This window comes from Typopeltis vanoorti, chromosome 9 (genome assembly GCF_054136105.1).
Source record: "Typopeltis vanoorti isolate ZY-2024b chromosome 9, IOZ_Tvanoo_1.0, whole genome shotgun sequence".
In the NCBI taxonomy this organism is placed as follows: domain Eukaryota; kingdom Metazoa; phylum Arthropoda; class Arachnida; order Uropygi; family Thelyphonidae; genus Typopeltis; species Typopeltis vanoorti.
Window position 1 is genome coordinate 16,852,105 of NC_143557.1, and position 16,000 is coordinate 16,868,104.

The window sequence follows — 16,000 nt, forward strand, 5'->3', positions numbered from 1 at the left end:
CTTCAATGCTGCCGAAATGCAATCCTGCCTTTTCTCTTGCAAAAGGGATCTCAGCTCACCTTCCCCCATCCTCTGTAATAGGATGAATTCTTTCTCCTTGGACTGACATTTATCTTCACCCTCTTGGCACAAACCTATCACATCAATAGCTTCCTCAGCTTCTAAAAAAACTAGGCATTTGTTTCCACCCAAGAAGCTATTTTACATTGACCCAGCTGCTAACTTATATAAATTCCAAATCCATCTATCCTTAGAATACTGTACATACATTTCTAGTGGTGCAGCCAAAACCTTACAAAGTCTTGATGCTGTCAAGAGGAGAGCAATTCGACCTATAGGTGACTCTTCTATGTCATAAGCTAGGAGATTTACTGAGAGAGAGAGAAAGGTTTGGACATACCTATGTTGTTGCACTGGACATTTCCAATTTATTTAATAATGTCTAACATCAAGAGCTTCTTAGCAGATTACCATCTTATGGTCTGCTTTCCTCTCTTTATAATTGAATTGCCAATTTTTTTCTCAGGTTATTCACTTTGTGTGATGATTGAAGGTTTTTCTGTTTAGATTTTTCCATTAATATCAGTGTTCCTCAGGTCTCTTTTATTTCCCTATCTCAAATCCTATTCACAGTTTTGCTGATAGGGCACACTCCACTCTACTCGTACAATAAATCCTGCAGTGTTCAATCTCAAACTTCTACATCATCTACAATAAGAAACCTAAACATTGATGTTCACAGCATCCTACAGTGGGTTAACAACAACCTAGTTACCTTTAATGCTTCCAAAACTGAGTGTGACCTATTTTATTGTAGAAAAGAACTAAGTTTTCTTGAAACTTATTTCTTTATATTTACTTTTATGCTCAACATCAACAGTCAAGACTAGATATTACTTCACGGGTTGATTCACATTCCTAATCTTTCTTGACATAATAACATCTTGTCTGTAGCATCTTCAACTTCCAGAAAACTTGACATTTTTGCTCAGAATATAACTTTTCTCCAGTCCTGTTGCTTACAGTCTCTTTTGTGCAGTCTGTACAAATCTCAAATCTGCTGAACATTAGAATACCTCTTCTAATGTTCATATGGAGTGGAGTGGTGCATTTAAGATGTCTCTGAAAATTCTTAATGCAGTACAGAAGAGAACAGTTGTTAAATAATATAACTCATCTTTTATATATATATATACACACACACACACACACATATATATATATATAAAAAGAGACTGGTTTGCAAAATAAACTTGTGACACTGATTAGAGGGGGGATATGTCTGTAACATAGTGCAACATATTGGACAGTGTGAACTACATTCCAGAGAAAGTGATATGCATTATGAGCACTGTGTCACTCAGAATGGGCCTACACTAATGAACAGTGAATTTATAAATAATAGTAATGATGATAATATGCTGTGTGTGTGTGTGTGTGTGCGCGTGCACGTGTACATAAACTCAAAATATTAAATATATTGATGCATTTTTTATCTCATTTTTAGGTACTAAAAGTATGTGCCAACCACTATATTCTACCACATATGGAACTATTACCTGTTAAAGAGAGTGACCGGGCTTGGATTTGGGCAGCCCAGGATTTTGCTGATGAAAAGATGCAAACTGAAAAACTTTGTATTCGTTTTAAAACACCAGACATCTCTAAAAAGTTTAAGGTTGCTTTTGATAATGCAATTCAGATTATGAAAGACATAGAACAACATAAATTAATTACGAACAGACATGAATTAAATAAAAGTGAAGATATTACACCTGATACATCTAAGCCATCCCTGTCCTGTACTACTACTAGTACTACTACTGTTGCTGCTGTAGTTCCTGAAACCAGTTTTTCAAAAATTGCAGTTCCTGAAATACATACCTGGTCCTGTTTGGTTTGCAGTTTTAAAAATCCACCAGACAAAATAAGATGTGTTGCTTGTGAGAATGTTCAAGGAGAAGTAAGTTGCCATCAAATTAAGCCTGTAATTACTATAGCCCCATTCTCAGAAGGTTCTGCATTAAGCACAAGTGTTGTATCAAGTGTATCAAAGCCTGCTGAAATGTGTCTTATTCGCAGTGAGAACTCCTTCATTCCTGGTCAGCTGCATGAAGAATCTCAGACAGCAAAAGAAAGTGCGACTCAAATATCTGAAAATAAAACAACTGTATTTGGTGGTTTTACTTTTAAAAGTGCTCCCATTATTCAGGAAGATACCACTTCAGCTAAACAGAGAAATATTAAATTAGTGACTTCAAAAGGAAAGGAATCATCAGCTTTTGACAAAGCTGATATATCAAAAACAAGTCCTTTCTTTGGTTTCTCATTTAACATGGCATCATCTTTGGATTCTTCAATTAAAACTCCTGTAAATGACAAAAAACAAGATGGAAAAGTATTTGGCATGGGGAGTAAAATTGTGGATCTTGATTTTTCTTCTCTTACTAATAAAACTGATGGATTTCAGAAGGATCCTTCATTTAAGGGTTTCACCGGAGCTGGTAATGCAGTATTTGATAAAAGTAAACTTCACAAAGGAAAATCTGGTACTAATCAGGAAAACCATTCTATGGTTGATGCTCCTGAAGAATTCATTCCCACTGTTGAATTCCAGCCTGTTATACCTCTTCCAGAATTGGTAGAAACTAAAACTGGTGAAGAAGATGAAGAGAAAATGTTTGGCGAAAGAGCAAAACTATTTCGTTTTGATTCAGAAGGAAAACAGTGGAAAGAAAGGGGCATAGGAGAAATAAAAATATTGAGGCATAATAGAACAGGCAAATGCCGCATACTGATGCGCAGAGAACAAGTTTTTAAGCTTTGTGCTAACCATTATATACATTCTGATATAAATTTAACACCTTTATCATCTAGTGATAAGGCTTGGGTATGGATGGCACAGGATTATTCAGAAGGAGAATTGAAGCAAGAAAAATTTGCTGCAAAGTTTAAGACAGTTGAAATTGCAAAGGAATTTCATAGAGTTTTTGAACAGTGTCAGAGAGTAAAGGGAAATGCTAAAAATGAAGAAGAAAGAAATAAGCCAAATAACACATTGCCTTTCAAGACATCCTGTAGTGATACTAAAGTGTCTCTGTCTGAATATTTTCATTCAGCATCAAAATCATGGAAGTGCAGTTCTTGCCTTGTTTCTAATTCCGAAAACAGTAACATTTGCGCCGCATGCTCTTCCCAACGATTAAATTGCCACATAAAAAAACAGAGTCCTGATGTTCCAGAATTTCATCCATCAGATGGACCACTTGCACTTGAATCGAAATCAAAAACTTCTCTTACTGAATTATTTTTACCAAAGCCTGGATCTTGGGAGTGTGCGTCATGCCTCGTTTGCAACAAATCAGATGACAGCCATTGTGTTTCATGTTCGTCCTCTAGGTTTATATCTAAAGAACATAGTCACCAGTCAGGACAAGATTTGAAATCCCAAGAAAGTGCACCTAATAAAACTACTGCGCTGTCACTCAGTGAAATGTTTAAACCAGAACAAGGGTCATGGGAATGCTATACGTGTTTAGTACGCAATAAATCAAGCTGCGCTGTTTGTGTTGCTTGTTCCTCTCCAAAACCTAGTTTCTGTTTATCAAATTCCCAATCAGTTGATATTGACTCTCAGAAAGCTAAATCTTCAAAACAAGATAATGTGGAATCCTCCATAGGATCATCAACAGAAGATGCATTTTTGTCTGGTTTAAAGGCACATTCATCTACTGCAGCTATTACTTCATTAGGAAAACCTACAGTTTTTGGCTTTAAACCTGATCTTCCTCAAGCTGTTAGTCAGAACCATTCAGAGTTTGTTTTTGGAACATTGCCAACGTCATCAACATCAGTGGCAGAAAAAGTTGATAGTACTACTCTCACAACTACAGTACCAACTTCTAAAGGAATATTTATGTTTGGTTCATCACAAACTCCTGTAAAACATTCTGAAACTGAATTTCACAACAATTCTGGAGCTTCATTTACATTTGGATTGTCATCTCTTGGAGTCAGCCATAATGAGGATACAAATTCCTTAGCATCCTCAGAAGTTTCGTTATCTCCTAAATCAGATATGGTACAATTTAGATTTGGTAGTCCTCAGAAATTTGAATTTACTTTTAGTGGTATAAGACCAAGGAGTCCTAGTAAAACTCCTAAGTCACCTGGAACCCTCTCTGATGCATCTAAAGAGGAAGAAGAAGCAGAATCTGAAGCAGAAATATATTTTCAGCCTGTTATACCATTACCACCAAAGGTATGTATTATTATCATAATAGTATTAGTAATCATTTTTATTACTTATTTCACTGCCTGCATGATGTGCAAATACATAAGTGAAATTCAGCTATCCTTCTCTTTACACTGGTCAGACCTTATTTTCTGCTTATATGGACATAATGATACCTGTCCATGTGATTAGCCTAGTGGCTATGCGCTTTGCAACCATATGCCAGGGGAAGGAGTGTCCTAGGTTCGATTTCCGTTGACGACATTGAGGAGCTTAAGGATCTTCCTCAACCATAGCCAAGTTAGCTGGTCCTGGGCGTGGATAGCAGGGTTTTTCCTTCGAAGTTTATCTGGGATTTTTCATCCCAGAAGCCAGGGGAAGGAGTGTCCTAGGTTCGATTTCCGTTGATGACATTGAGGAGCTTAAGGATCTTCCTCGACCATAGCCAAGTTAGCTGGTCCTGGGCGTGGATAGCAGGTTTTTTTCCTTCGAAGTTTATCTGGGATTTTTCATCCCAGAAGCAGGCAAACCGACCCTGTGAACATCCACAGGGCCACTCCTCTGCTGCATCCCCTAAGGGCTGCAGCAGAGGAGTGATGAACCGGCTGCATTAATATGCCAGTAACTAACCCCCTCATTAGAAGGGGACTCAACCTGTCCTAGGACGGATGAGAAGGATAGGAATGATACCCATCCTTCAATTGAAAATGCCTGGATTTTAATTCCGTGTAGTTTGTGAGGAACCTTTGTAAGAGCTTTTCAACTGAAATTAAGTTAAACCCGACAAGAAATTATATTCTTTTGATGGTGAGTTATGAGCAAGTGTTATATTCAACCCAACCAGCCAGCCGTCTTATCTGATGGAAATATTTGCAGGTATCAAGTTAGCTGTGTAAATTTCTATTAGCTGTTGGTTTGTACTTGTATTGAATTGTTATAACTTTATTCCAAAAAAATGATTTCATATTTAAAAATTACCTTTTTTTTTGACAGATTTCATGCAAAAAAAAATAAATAAAATTAAATAAAAAATACAGAAAAAAACCACTCAGATCTCTTCACATTCTATTCCATGAAACTTGACCACCTGCAATCCAGTTATCTATAATAATATATAGCCAACTAATCACAGTTTTTATGCTGATGATTTTCAAATGTTTCTTCTTCATTGTTTGTTTCCACATTCTTTATATGTGTTGTACGGAGGTGTTACAAATTTGCTATATAGTTATTTCAGTAACATCTTTGCAAACTGTGTTTTGAGTTCCACAAATATAGTAATTTTAAAATTAAAAAGGACCATGGTTGCTAATGAATCAATGAGATTTATCACACGGAATGGCATGCAGTTTATAAATCTATTAAGTGAATTTGATGGATGAAAGGACTGGTATATGTCTTATGGATTGCATTTGAATGGTTTTGAAGTGAGATGTTTGGAAATAGTGTTGTTTAGTGAGAGGTTGGAAATGCAAAACCACAAAAACGAGAAGTACTCGGGGGGAAGGAGTGTCCATGTTGCATTGAACACAGTCGATGCAACATGGGACAAATGAATGTTTATAGAAGTAATTTTGCAATGCCATGTGCAATTTCATAGATTTGAAATCTGATTGGTATGGTGACTGTGTGTCCGAGGGGATGTTAAAGGCATATAAACAAAGGCCAGAAGTATCAGAAATAAGGGAGAGAAAGTTTTGTCATTGCTCAGCTTGACTTAGCCAAAAATTATTGACATCAGTAAAACCTTATTGACAGAAAATAATAGTTACAGGGATAGAATGTAAGAGGTATTGTGTTTTCAAGAATAGCATTAAAGACATTAAATCAGCATAAATGATGTCCACTATCACTTACAGTTTTCCAAACCAGACATCTTACTTCTGAAAGAAACCCAGATTGCAGCTACATCTACTACTCTCTGCCTCCAGCACCCAAACTACACACTGTACATTTCTTTTCACCACAAGGTGAGGAACAGTGCTTTCCTTGACAAATGCAAAATTGACTTCACAACTTACAGAATTTATTTTGTGATCGGCAGCCATTCATCCATCAGAAAAGCAGTGATGCATTTACAAAAATATCTCACTTTTTGTTTTGTCCGAAATCCATCCCTGCCACCAATACATCTAACTTTATGACTTTTAAACATTCCCAGACTACAACAACTTACTTTAGGCACTAGAGATAAAAAGCAATATTGGAGCCACTCAACCAAATGTTACTGAAAAAAATCATTACAAAAGTGGTTTCAGATAAAATCTAAAAAATAAGAGATGGACAGTATTCCTATTTGTTGATCCTAGAATGTAATGGTGTGTACCTTCATGCCAGAATATATGAATTGTTTGCTAGATTACCACTACTAGCTTCTTATCCTCCTGTGGTTTTGACATTCAAACAAATGCTACAGAAATAGTGAAATGTTTCTCCAAATGGGATAAAATCATATAATCAGCCTTTTGTTAAAGAGGAATGGATAAACAGCACTTTTTCTTTCTCATTCCTCTTTTGTTATAGCCAGATAATATCAATTATGAGATGGCAAAGTATTTGCCACTATTTTTTTTGGATCAGTTTATAGATTCCTGGTCTATTCTTCTAACTAGTTGTGTGAGATATGCTTTCTCAACCATATTACGAAGCGGAAGCTTTTTTTTAAGGCTGTCTTGAGCATAAAGATGTTTTGTCCACGTTAACTGAGAACAGCATCTTTCCACTGTAGGCAAGCTCTCCATGTTGAGAACTTTAACATTTTCTTTACTAATGATAAGTCATCATTAGTACAGAGAAACGGTCATTGAAACGGCAACAAGAATCAGTTATTTGTTGCAACTTCACTTAATTAATTAGCCAGTTGGTCAAGTAACTTGCTTCACAGAAGTAATTAACCTTATCCAGATAGTCTGTTAATTGCATTTACTTTAACTAGTTTGCCGTTCTCTAAGCTACAAGACCCGAGTTGTATCAAAATTTAGCTGTCTTTAGAAAATCTTTTAACAGGAGATGAAATTATATTTAATTATAAGTGTCATAAGAACTTAACATTATCATGCCACCTTAAAAAAGAAAAAAAAAAGTAGCTATATATAATTAGTCTTCTTGTTACAATAATTTGCTGTTTCTCAGCTTTCATAATCTTCCATTTTCAAGATTATTTAAAAAAAAGTAAATGTAATAAAATAATTGTTTCATTTAGTGTTAAAGATTAGTATAGTACAACATTTCTTGTATTTCTCATAGGTAACAGTAATGACTGGAGAAGAAGAAGAAGAAACACTTTATTGTCAGCGTACTAAATTGTTTCGTTTTGTTGATGGAGAATGGAAAGAGAGAGGAATAGGAGACATTAAAATTTTAAAACATTGCAAATCAGGCACTGTTCGCTTACTTATGAGAAGAGATCAGGTAAGGAATGTAAAGGAACTATGCCACTTTCAGAAACTGTCATATTCAACCTCATAAGATTGGAGAAGCATTGATCACTTAAGTTTTTTGTTCACATGTATTTTCCCAGTACTTTATTTGCAATTATTTTACTTTATTTGCATTTGTACTTTGCATGCCCTTCTCACAGAACCTTTATAAGGGCTTTTCAACTATAGGTGAGTTAACAGACATGAGAGACTGGACTCACTGTCTCAGTTGTTTAGGCCATAATTCCAGACAACAGCAACACGCTCTTCCATTAAGTATCAATACTTTGAGTTTGATATAATATAACAATGAAGAACATATAAAAATGTGGAGAAAAATGCAAAAGATATCAGTAGATGCTACTGATATCTTGTCCACTGAGCTTTTTAAGTTTTGTTTAAAAACTATATTGATCTTCCAAATGGTTACACCTTTTAATATTCCAGTGACAACAATTAATTGTTTTTATTACTGGTATAACAGTGTTGGAAATGGAAATAAAAAGGTAAAAGTAACTGATTATATTTGGAATAACATTATTTTGGAGAGTACTCTTGAATAATCCTGTTATGGGTTAAAAACCATCTAATCTTTTTCCTTAATTTCATGTTCTGTACCCAAGCCTATATATTTGGTATAATAAATTTAGTTTAATCCTTTATCCAAGTGTAAGCAAACAAAGTTTGCTCCTGAAAATATCTTCAGGACTGGGGTAAGGTGGTGCAACACCAGGAAACTCCGAGCAAAGGTAGACCAGCTCTCATCACTCCTAGTCTCAGTATCTCCCATAATGCAAAGCACATCTCCTTGCAGACATGTATACTGCTATGCATTAAGGGAAGGGCCACTACCCAGACCGGTTTCGACTTTTATTGAGGTCTTGTCAGTGGGAGGCAGACCCAAACGTGGAGATACTAAGGCAGAAGCAATAGGAGAGGTCATATTTACCCATATAAGTCGCCAACAGGTGTACGACCTTATTATCGAGACAAAGATGTTGGAAGTTTATTTTGCACTTGGTTAGACTATAATAAATTTATTTAACTTTATCCAAGTGTAAGCTTGGTCTAAATTGCTCGGAGTTGCCTGGTGTTGCACCACCTTACCTCAGTCCTGAAGATATTTTCAGGTGCAAACTTTGTTTGCTTAGAATTGGATAAAGGATTAAACTAAGTTTATTATAGTCTAACCAAGTGCAAAATAATCTTCCAACATCTTTCTCTAAATCCAGAGTAATTTAATAATAAGGTGGTATACCTGTTCGCAACTTGTATGGGTAAATATGACCTCTCCTATAGCTTCTGCCTTAGTATCTCCACGTTTGGGTCTGCCTCCCACTGACAAGACCTCAATAAAGGTCGAAACCTGTCTGGGTAGTGGCCGTTCCCTTAATGCATAGCAGTATTACATGTCCACAAGGAGATGTGCTTTGCATTATGGGAGATACTGTGACTAGGAGTGATGAGAGCCTGGTCTACCTTTGCTCGGAGTTGCCTGGTGTTGCACCACCTTACCTCAGTCCTGAAGATATTTTCAGGTGCAAACTTTGTTTGCTTACACTTGGATAAAGGATTAAACTAAATTTATTATAGTCTAACCAAGTGCAAAATAAACTTCTAACATCCTATATGTTTGGTGTTTCACTATACTTTATACTTGAAAACTAAGTTTGTGATTATTATTTTTTTATTAGCAGTGTGTAAACAACATTTGAAATAAAATTATGTGAAAACTACAGAGATCTCCCCCCCCCCCCCCACACCTTTTAACATTAGGTTAGAACGGCGATTCTCAACCTGTGGAGATGTGAAATACCTAAAGCGGAGTGCAAAGAAAGTAGAAATCAAAGGAAAAACTACTTTATTGAAACAAAAGCATTTAATGAAACTATTTATTGACACAAAAACATAAAATACACTCTGAAAATTATAATCATGATGCTAATTATGGGTATAGACGATATCTGGTCTCATTATCCATTAAATATCCTTTTTTGAGATTTACCTGCCTTCTCTTTCCAACTGGCTTATATTTTAGCACCCTGAAAATTAAATAATGAAATGTATAAAATCCAGTGTGTTGAATAAATAAACTAGTTATGCTTATGGGAACATATCAATATTGCAAAATATACCAAGCAACAAATTAAGACTAAACAATAACAATGAATCTAAAAATTAATGGGCCTGTCTTGCAGAGCAAAGCTTTTCATATGATGGTGTGATACATGGAAATTGATACTCTCAGTTCTCTTTCTATATTTAACTGAGATCTATATTTTGTTTTTAAGGCAGCCACTACAGAAAACTCAATCTCACAAAGATAATATGTTGGAATTTGCAAAAGTGCACGTAAAGCTCTTGACTTTAGTGCAGAAAATTCATCTTCAACACCGGTCCAAAATTCAAACAGCTATTTAGATGCAAATTGACTTTTGATTTTGCTGCTTGATGTGCAGTCTATATAAAGTTATAAATTGTTCCTCTTCTTCAATTGAGAAACATTCAGGGGTAATTTGAAATGGGTTTCTAACCCACTCATACATTACCATTATGTTGTTCTTCAGTTATAAAATAGTTTCTAAAATTCTTCATCAACATTGTTAAATGATTTTCAATAGTTGCAAATAAAACTTTGATGTGTTCTTCTTCTGCCTTGTAGATTTTGATAAATTCATCCACATTTGCAAACATTTCTAATTTTTGTTGCTTTACCTTTTTGTTCCATAGCTCTAGTGTTTTACAAAAAAGCATTAACTTTGTCACTCATCTCTAAGATATTTGTATTTTTTCCTTGGAGTTGCAGGTTTAATATATTTAGTTTCTCAGATATGTCCACCAAGTAGCTTATTTTCATCACAAATAAGTGGTCTCTAAACTTCTCTGCTTCTTCATGACTTTCCTCTTCCAAGAACATTGCTATTTCATCTCTTATTCCATAAACAAGTTATGAACATTTTCCCTGTGATAATCATTTTGTCTCACAGTAAAATAATAACGCTGAATGTTCTGCTCCAGTCGTGTCTTGTTCAAAAACAGTCTTGATTTTCAGGGTCTCATTTTTATATAATTCACCACAGTTATAATTGTTGTTAAACCAGTGTTTAAGGTGCATTTCCTTTGCAGCAAGAGTTTCTCTATGAATCATGCAATGTGTCCAGATACATAGTGGGCAATTTTCCCTCGCAAGGGCTTGTAAACTTTTAAACATTCCAGGCATACTCGAGCACCATCAGTGCAAATTCCAACACAATTTTTCCACTAAAATCATAAAATCGTCCAATATTTTGATGTGGTCCTTCTTTCTGTTGGTTTACAAAACAATAACTCTTCAACTGCTGATAATCCTTTACAAAATCAAACATAATTAAATGACAATCCTTTTTGCTATCCATTGCCTCATCAAACTGAATTGAGAATAATTGGTCGCAAAACTTTGACAAAAGTTGTTGTTGCATATCTTCACATATCACCAATTCACCGAACAACACTATCATTTGATAAAAGTATGCACTGTAGTTGTTTAGTAAAACTTTCTCCAAGCATACTTTCCACAATATCAATCACAGTTTTTTGCACCTAGCTATTTTATAATCAACTTTATAAGAAGCTAGTAAAGCTTTTTCATTTACAGGTAGCTTTTTTTAATGCTAGATTTTTGCTTTTCAAGACATTAGTTTGGCAGCAAAGACCACTCGAGGTTTATTAACATACCCCTTATGAAGTGTTTCCAAATGTCTTTTAAGTTTATTTGGTTTCATGTTATCAGCCACCAAAATTTTCAAACAAATAAACAGAGTGGTCTTTCCTCGTCATTTACTTCAGTCTTTGTAAAACTGAAATCTAAATATTCTGCTGCATACTTTCATGATTTTACTTTCAGTTCTGTGAACCCGAATTTGTTGACATCTACACTTCACAGTCGTCAGATGCCTGCTCACGTAAAAAATTAATCCATTTTTCTACACTAGAAAAGATTGTTTTTATACTATGTATCACAGTCTTTGCAAATAGGAGTAAAATAATGCTGACCATCGAATTCTCACTGTTGGTCACTTTTCAAGCCTTATTTATGATCGCAGATACATTTCCAGAACATTTGAGATTCCCGTGATGAAATCACGAATTTCCAAAAGGCTGATATGATTCAACAGTCTGTGTGATGCCAGATCTATACAATTTTCAAAAGATTTGATGACATATTTAAATTTCTATTAATATTTAAAAATTTTAATTAATTCCTAGTGTTTTTGCTAACTTTTATGGGTTTTTTTCAGTATCTCCACACAAGAATTGCACGTGGGGAAGGTGGGGAGTGTGCCACAAAGACTAATATTAAAAAATGGGGCACACATGAAAGAAGGTTGAGAAACATTGGGTTAGATGAATTGACTACAAAATATGCACGGAGGCAAAAGTTAACACTTTTTCTGTCAGACAGTAAATCAAATAGACAACAACAGAAATTAAGTGTGGGAGGGCTTGACTAATTTTGTTCTTGAAACTTAAAATGTCTTCCTCATCAATTCTTAAATATATTGAGCTAATGGAATTTTCTAAGTGGAAGCAGTAGCAAGAAATTTCTTTTCACGCTGTTACTAAAGGAATTAACAACTCATAATTCTATCTTCAACATAATGTGTTGCTGGAAGCATATTCTACTTTCTATTTAAAGTGGGTGCCAGAAATATTATTTCAAACTTTCAACTATTCAACACTGGAATAGAATACAATTATTTTGGAATGTTTTTACATGACAGTTCCATAAACACACAGAATGGCTTGGCGTCCAATCTTCAATCACAAACTTGTGACAAAAAAAATTGATAGTGGTAGCAGGTACAAATGATTTGAAAGGAGACAAAATGGCTCTGAGTGAGGATGTGAAGGAATTGCTTGAGGTAGCAAAAGAGAAGAGTGAGAGATTTGGGATGGTGAGTCTGTTGCTGCGGTATGACAGTAAAGAGTATAGAAGGAGGGACATAATTGCAAATGACTTTATGCGTGAATTATGCAGGACGAGTGGTGTGGAATTTGTGGATGTGTGGAGTGAGTTTGATGGGCGAAAGGATTTATATAAGATGGATGATTTACATTTGAATGGATTTGGTGTACGGCGACTTGAAAAGGTGTTGTCGAATGTAGTGGAAGTGGATGTGCAGAATCAGGGAAACTAGAGTTATTAAGGTGGGGGGGAAGGGAGTAGATATGCAGACTTTAGGGAGACAGTTGAGTGTATGAATGTGTGTAATATGCCCAAGTTAGTACGAAAGACTATGAATCAGAATGGGATAGTTAGTATAAGGTATCAAAATAGGGATGGGACAAATTGGCTTCTGCAATTCATGTATACTAATGCCAGAAGTATTAGGAACAAGAAGGAAGAATTTTTGGCCTTGGTTGGCACTTCCAGGCCACAGGTTATTGGCATTAGTGAAACATGGCTGACAGAAGATGATATAGCTAGCGGGATTGAATGTGAGGGATGTTGTGTGTTCAGGAGTGACAGGGAGAATAAAATGTGGGGAGGAGTGTTATTGATGATAGCTGATGAGCTACAGCCAAGGAGAATAGAAGTGGAACTGCAGGATAGAGAAAAGAGCACATTTGAGGCTATTTGGTGTGAGATTGAAACTAGCAGAACAAAATATACAGTTGGGTGCTGCTATAGACCAGGTGATGGAATAGATGGTGGGGATAGTATGCATAGGCAAATAGAAGAAATAAATGGAAGGAGGGTAATTTTTATGGGTGTCAACTATGGTAACATTGATTGGAAGGAGGAGAGGACACATGAGAGGAAGGAATTGGATTTTATGCGATTATTAAGGGATAACTATCTGCGACAGCATGTAATGGAAAATACTAGGGGTCAGAGAGTGTTTACCTAGTAATTGCATCTCAGCAATTTATAAGAAAAAGACCCCATCTATACTACTGTGCCCAGATATGGGCGCCAGGGTTTCTTCTTGATGGAGAGGAGGTGGAGAGGATCCAGAGATGAGTGACCAAGATGATAACGAATATGACCACATTGCCAGCAATTGGTGAGAGTGATCATAGGGTCTTGACTTGAGAGGTGGCTAAAGGTGTGGAATTTACAATTAAGACAGAGTACATGTGGAATTACCGGGCTGGTAAATATGACAAGCTTAGAAGTTTGATTGGTTCATTGCCATGGCATGTAAAACTGCAAGGGCTAGATGTTGATAGTGCAGGTGAGGCGGTTAGGAAGTGTTTACATGAGGCAATGGCTGACTGTATACCTAGAGTCGAATAATAAATCAAGTAGGGAGTTAAATGTATGAATAACACCATTAAGCTTGAGCTGCAAAAAAAGAAACAACTATGGAGGGAATTTAAGGAGAAAGGTGACCGGCAGGCACATGAACGGTATAAAGCGCAGGCTAGAAGAGTAACGAGTGTGGTAAGAAAAGCAAAAACGGATTATGAAAGAACATTTGTCATTCAGGCTAAAGAGAATCCCAAACAGTTTTTTCGATATGTTGAAAGTAAAAGAAAGAATGTATATGGCAGAATGATTTTAAAGAATGCCGATTGTAGGGAGGTAACCGAATCAGTTGATATAGTTGAATTACTGAGCAAGCACTTTGCAAGAATATATCATCCAGGTGGTGACATTGCAGGAATGAATGAACCAATAGATTATACGGGAATTGTGGTGAATGAAGTGGAGGTGAGTAGTCTATTACAAAACCTCAATGTTAAAACATCTGTGGGATTGGATGGTATACGAACTCGTGTCTTTTTTGAAGCGGCTAAAGAATTGTCAGTGCCCTTGACCATTTTGTTTAATTTGAGTCTCGGGTCTGGGTTAGTCCTGAGGGGGTGGAAAGAGGGGAAAATAGTTCCACTGCATAAAGGAAGTTCCAAGACTGCCGTTGTAAATTACCGACCGATTAACTTATCAGGAATCGTAGTCAAGGTCTTGGAGAAATTAGTCAAGAGAAAAATACAGGATTTGATAGATGAAAATGGGATACTGTATGGGGGACAACATGGTTTTGTGAAGGGTAGATCATGCCTCAGTAACTTACTCGCGTATTATAACACAGTGACGGCTGAACTGGATAAGGGTAATGGGTTTACAATGATTCGACTGGACCTTGCTAAGGCCTTTGACAGGATACCACTCGGAATTCTAATCTGTAAACTGCAGCATATGGGGATGGATATAGGGTTGGTGAGATGGATAGGAGGGTGGTTGATGGAGAGAGATATCAGAGAGTGGTTTATTCAGGAGTAGAGTCCAAAAGACGGCTTGTGACTAGTGGTGTGCTGCAGGGTTCTGTTCTTGGACCACTACTTTTCAATTTGTTCATTAACGATATAGGAGAGGATCTGAGAGGAACTGTTCACTTGTTTGCTGATGATGCAAAGTTGGGTAGAGCAATAGCGAGTGCACAGGATGTCACAATTTTGCAGGACAATTTGGATAGTTTGGAGGACTGGGCTAGGGAAAATGGATGTCAATTTAATGTGGCAAAGCGTAAGGTTATGCATTTTGGAGTGAAAGATTAGCAGCAGTATATCACGTTGGTGGAACCGTACTCCAGGAGATTGATGAGGCCAGGGATTTGGGAGTGTTGGTGGATATGGAGTTGAAGTTTAGCGGGAACATCGCAGAAGTTGCTAAATCAGCTCATCAAATCACATGGTACCCGAAAAATACTTTAACAAGCAGAGACAAACAACTTATTGTTCCTCTGTATTGAGCCTTGATTAGATCCCATCTAGACTACTGTGCCCACATATGGGCACCAGGGTTTCTTCTTGATGGGGAGGAGGTGGAGAGGATCCAGAGACGAGTGACCAAGATGATAGCAGGTCTATGGAATGAACCTTATGAGAACAGGTTGAAGATTTGTTGGTTGCAAAAATTGGTTGATAGGCGTAAAAGGGGTGATATGATTGAGACATTCACATTACTGAAGGGTTTCTATAAGATTAATTCAGAAGATATTTTTGAGAATAGGACTGGTGGTGGGAGGACTAGGGGCCATACATGGAAGCTGGGCAAGAGTGTGGTTAGCAAGGGTGTTAGAGCTAGGTTTTTTACTTGAAGAATGGTGAATGAGTGTGAATAAGCTGCCAGAGTCTGTTCTGGATGCTATGACTGTGAATGAGTTCAAGGCAAGGTATGATAGATACTGTGTGAATGTCGAATAGTTGTTCTTGACATGACGTTAGGGCCTCCCTCGATGAGGGAGGCCCTAACTTCAATAATAATAAAACAAAATGAAAATAAATATGCTTCTTCTATATCTGTTCCTTTACATTCCTTTGCAGTCTACTGCACCTTTTCTTCTTCTATATCTGTTCCTTT

The 16,000-nt window shown here is 36.4% G+C and overlaps 1 protein-coding gene across 1 annotated transcript in view; it reads left to right on the forward strand.

Moving 5' to 3' along the window:
- The window catches only part of LOC150102901 (E3 SUMO-protein ligase RanBP2-like), a 673,019-nt gene that overhangs the window by 367,704 nt on the left and 289,315 nt on the right, over nt 1–16,000 (forward strand). The window contains exons 22-23 of the mRNA XM_090397978.1: nt 1,508–4,261; nt 7,481–7,645. Of these exons, the coding sequence (XP_090254104.1) occupies nt 1,508–4,261; nt 7,481–7,645 (2,919 nt within the window). The remainder of the gene's footprint in view (nt 1–1,507; nt 4,262–7,480; nt 7,646–16,000) is intronic.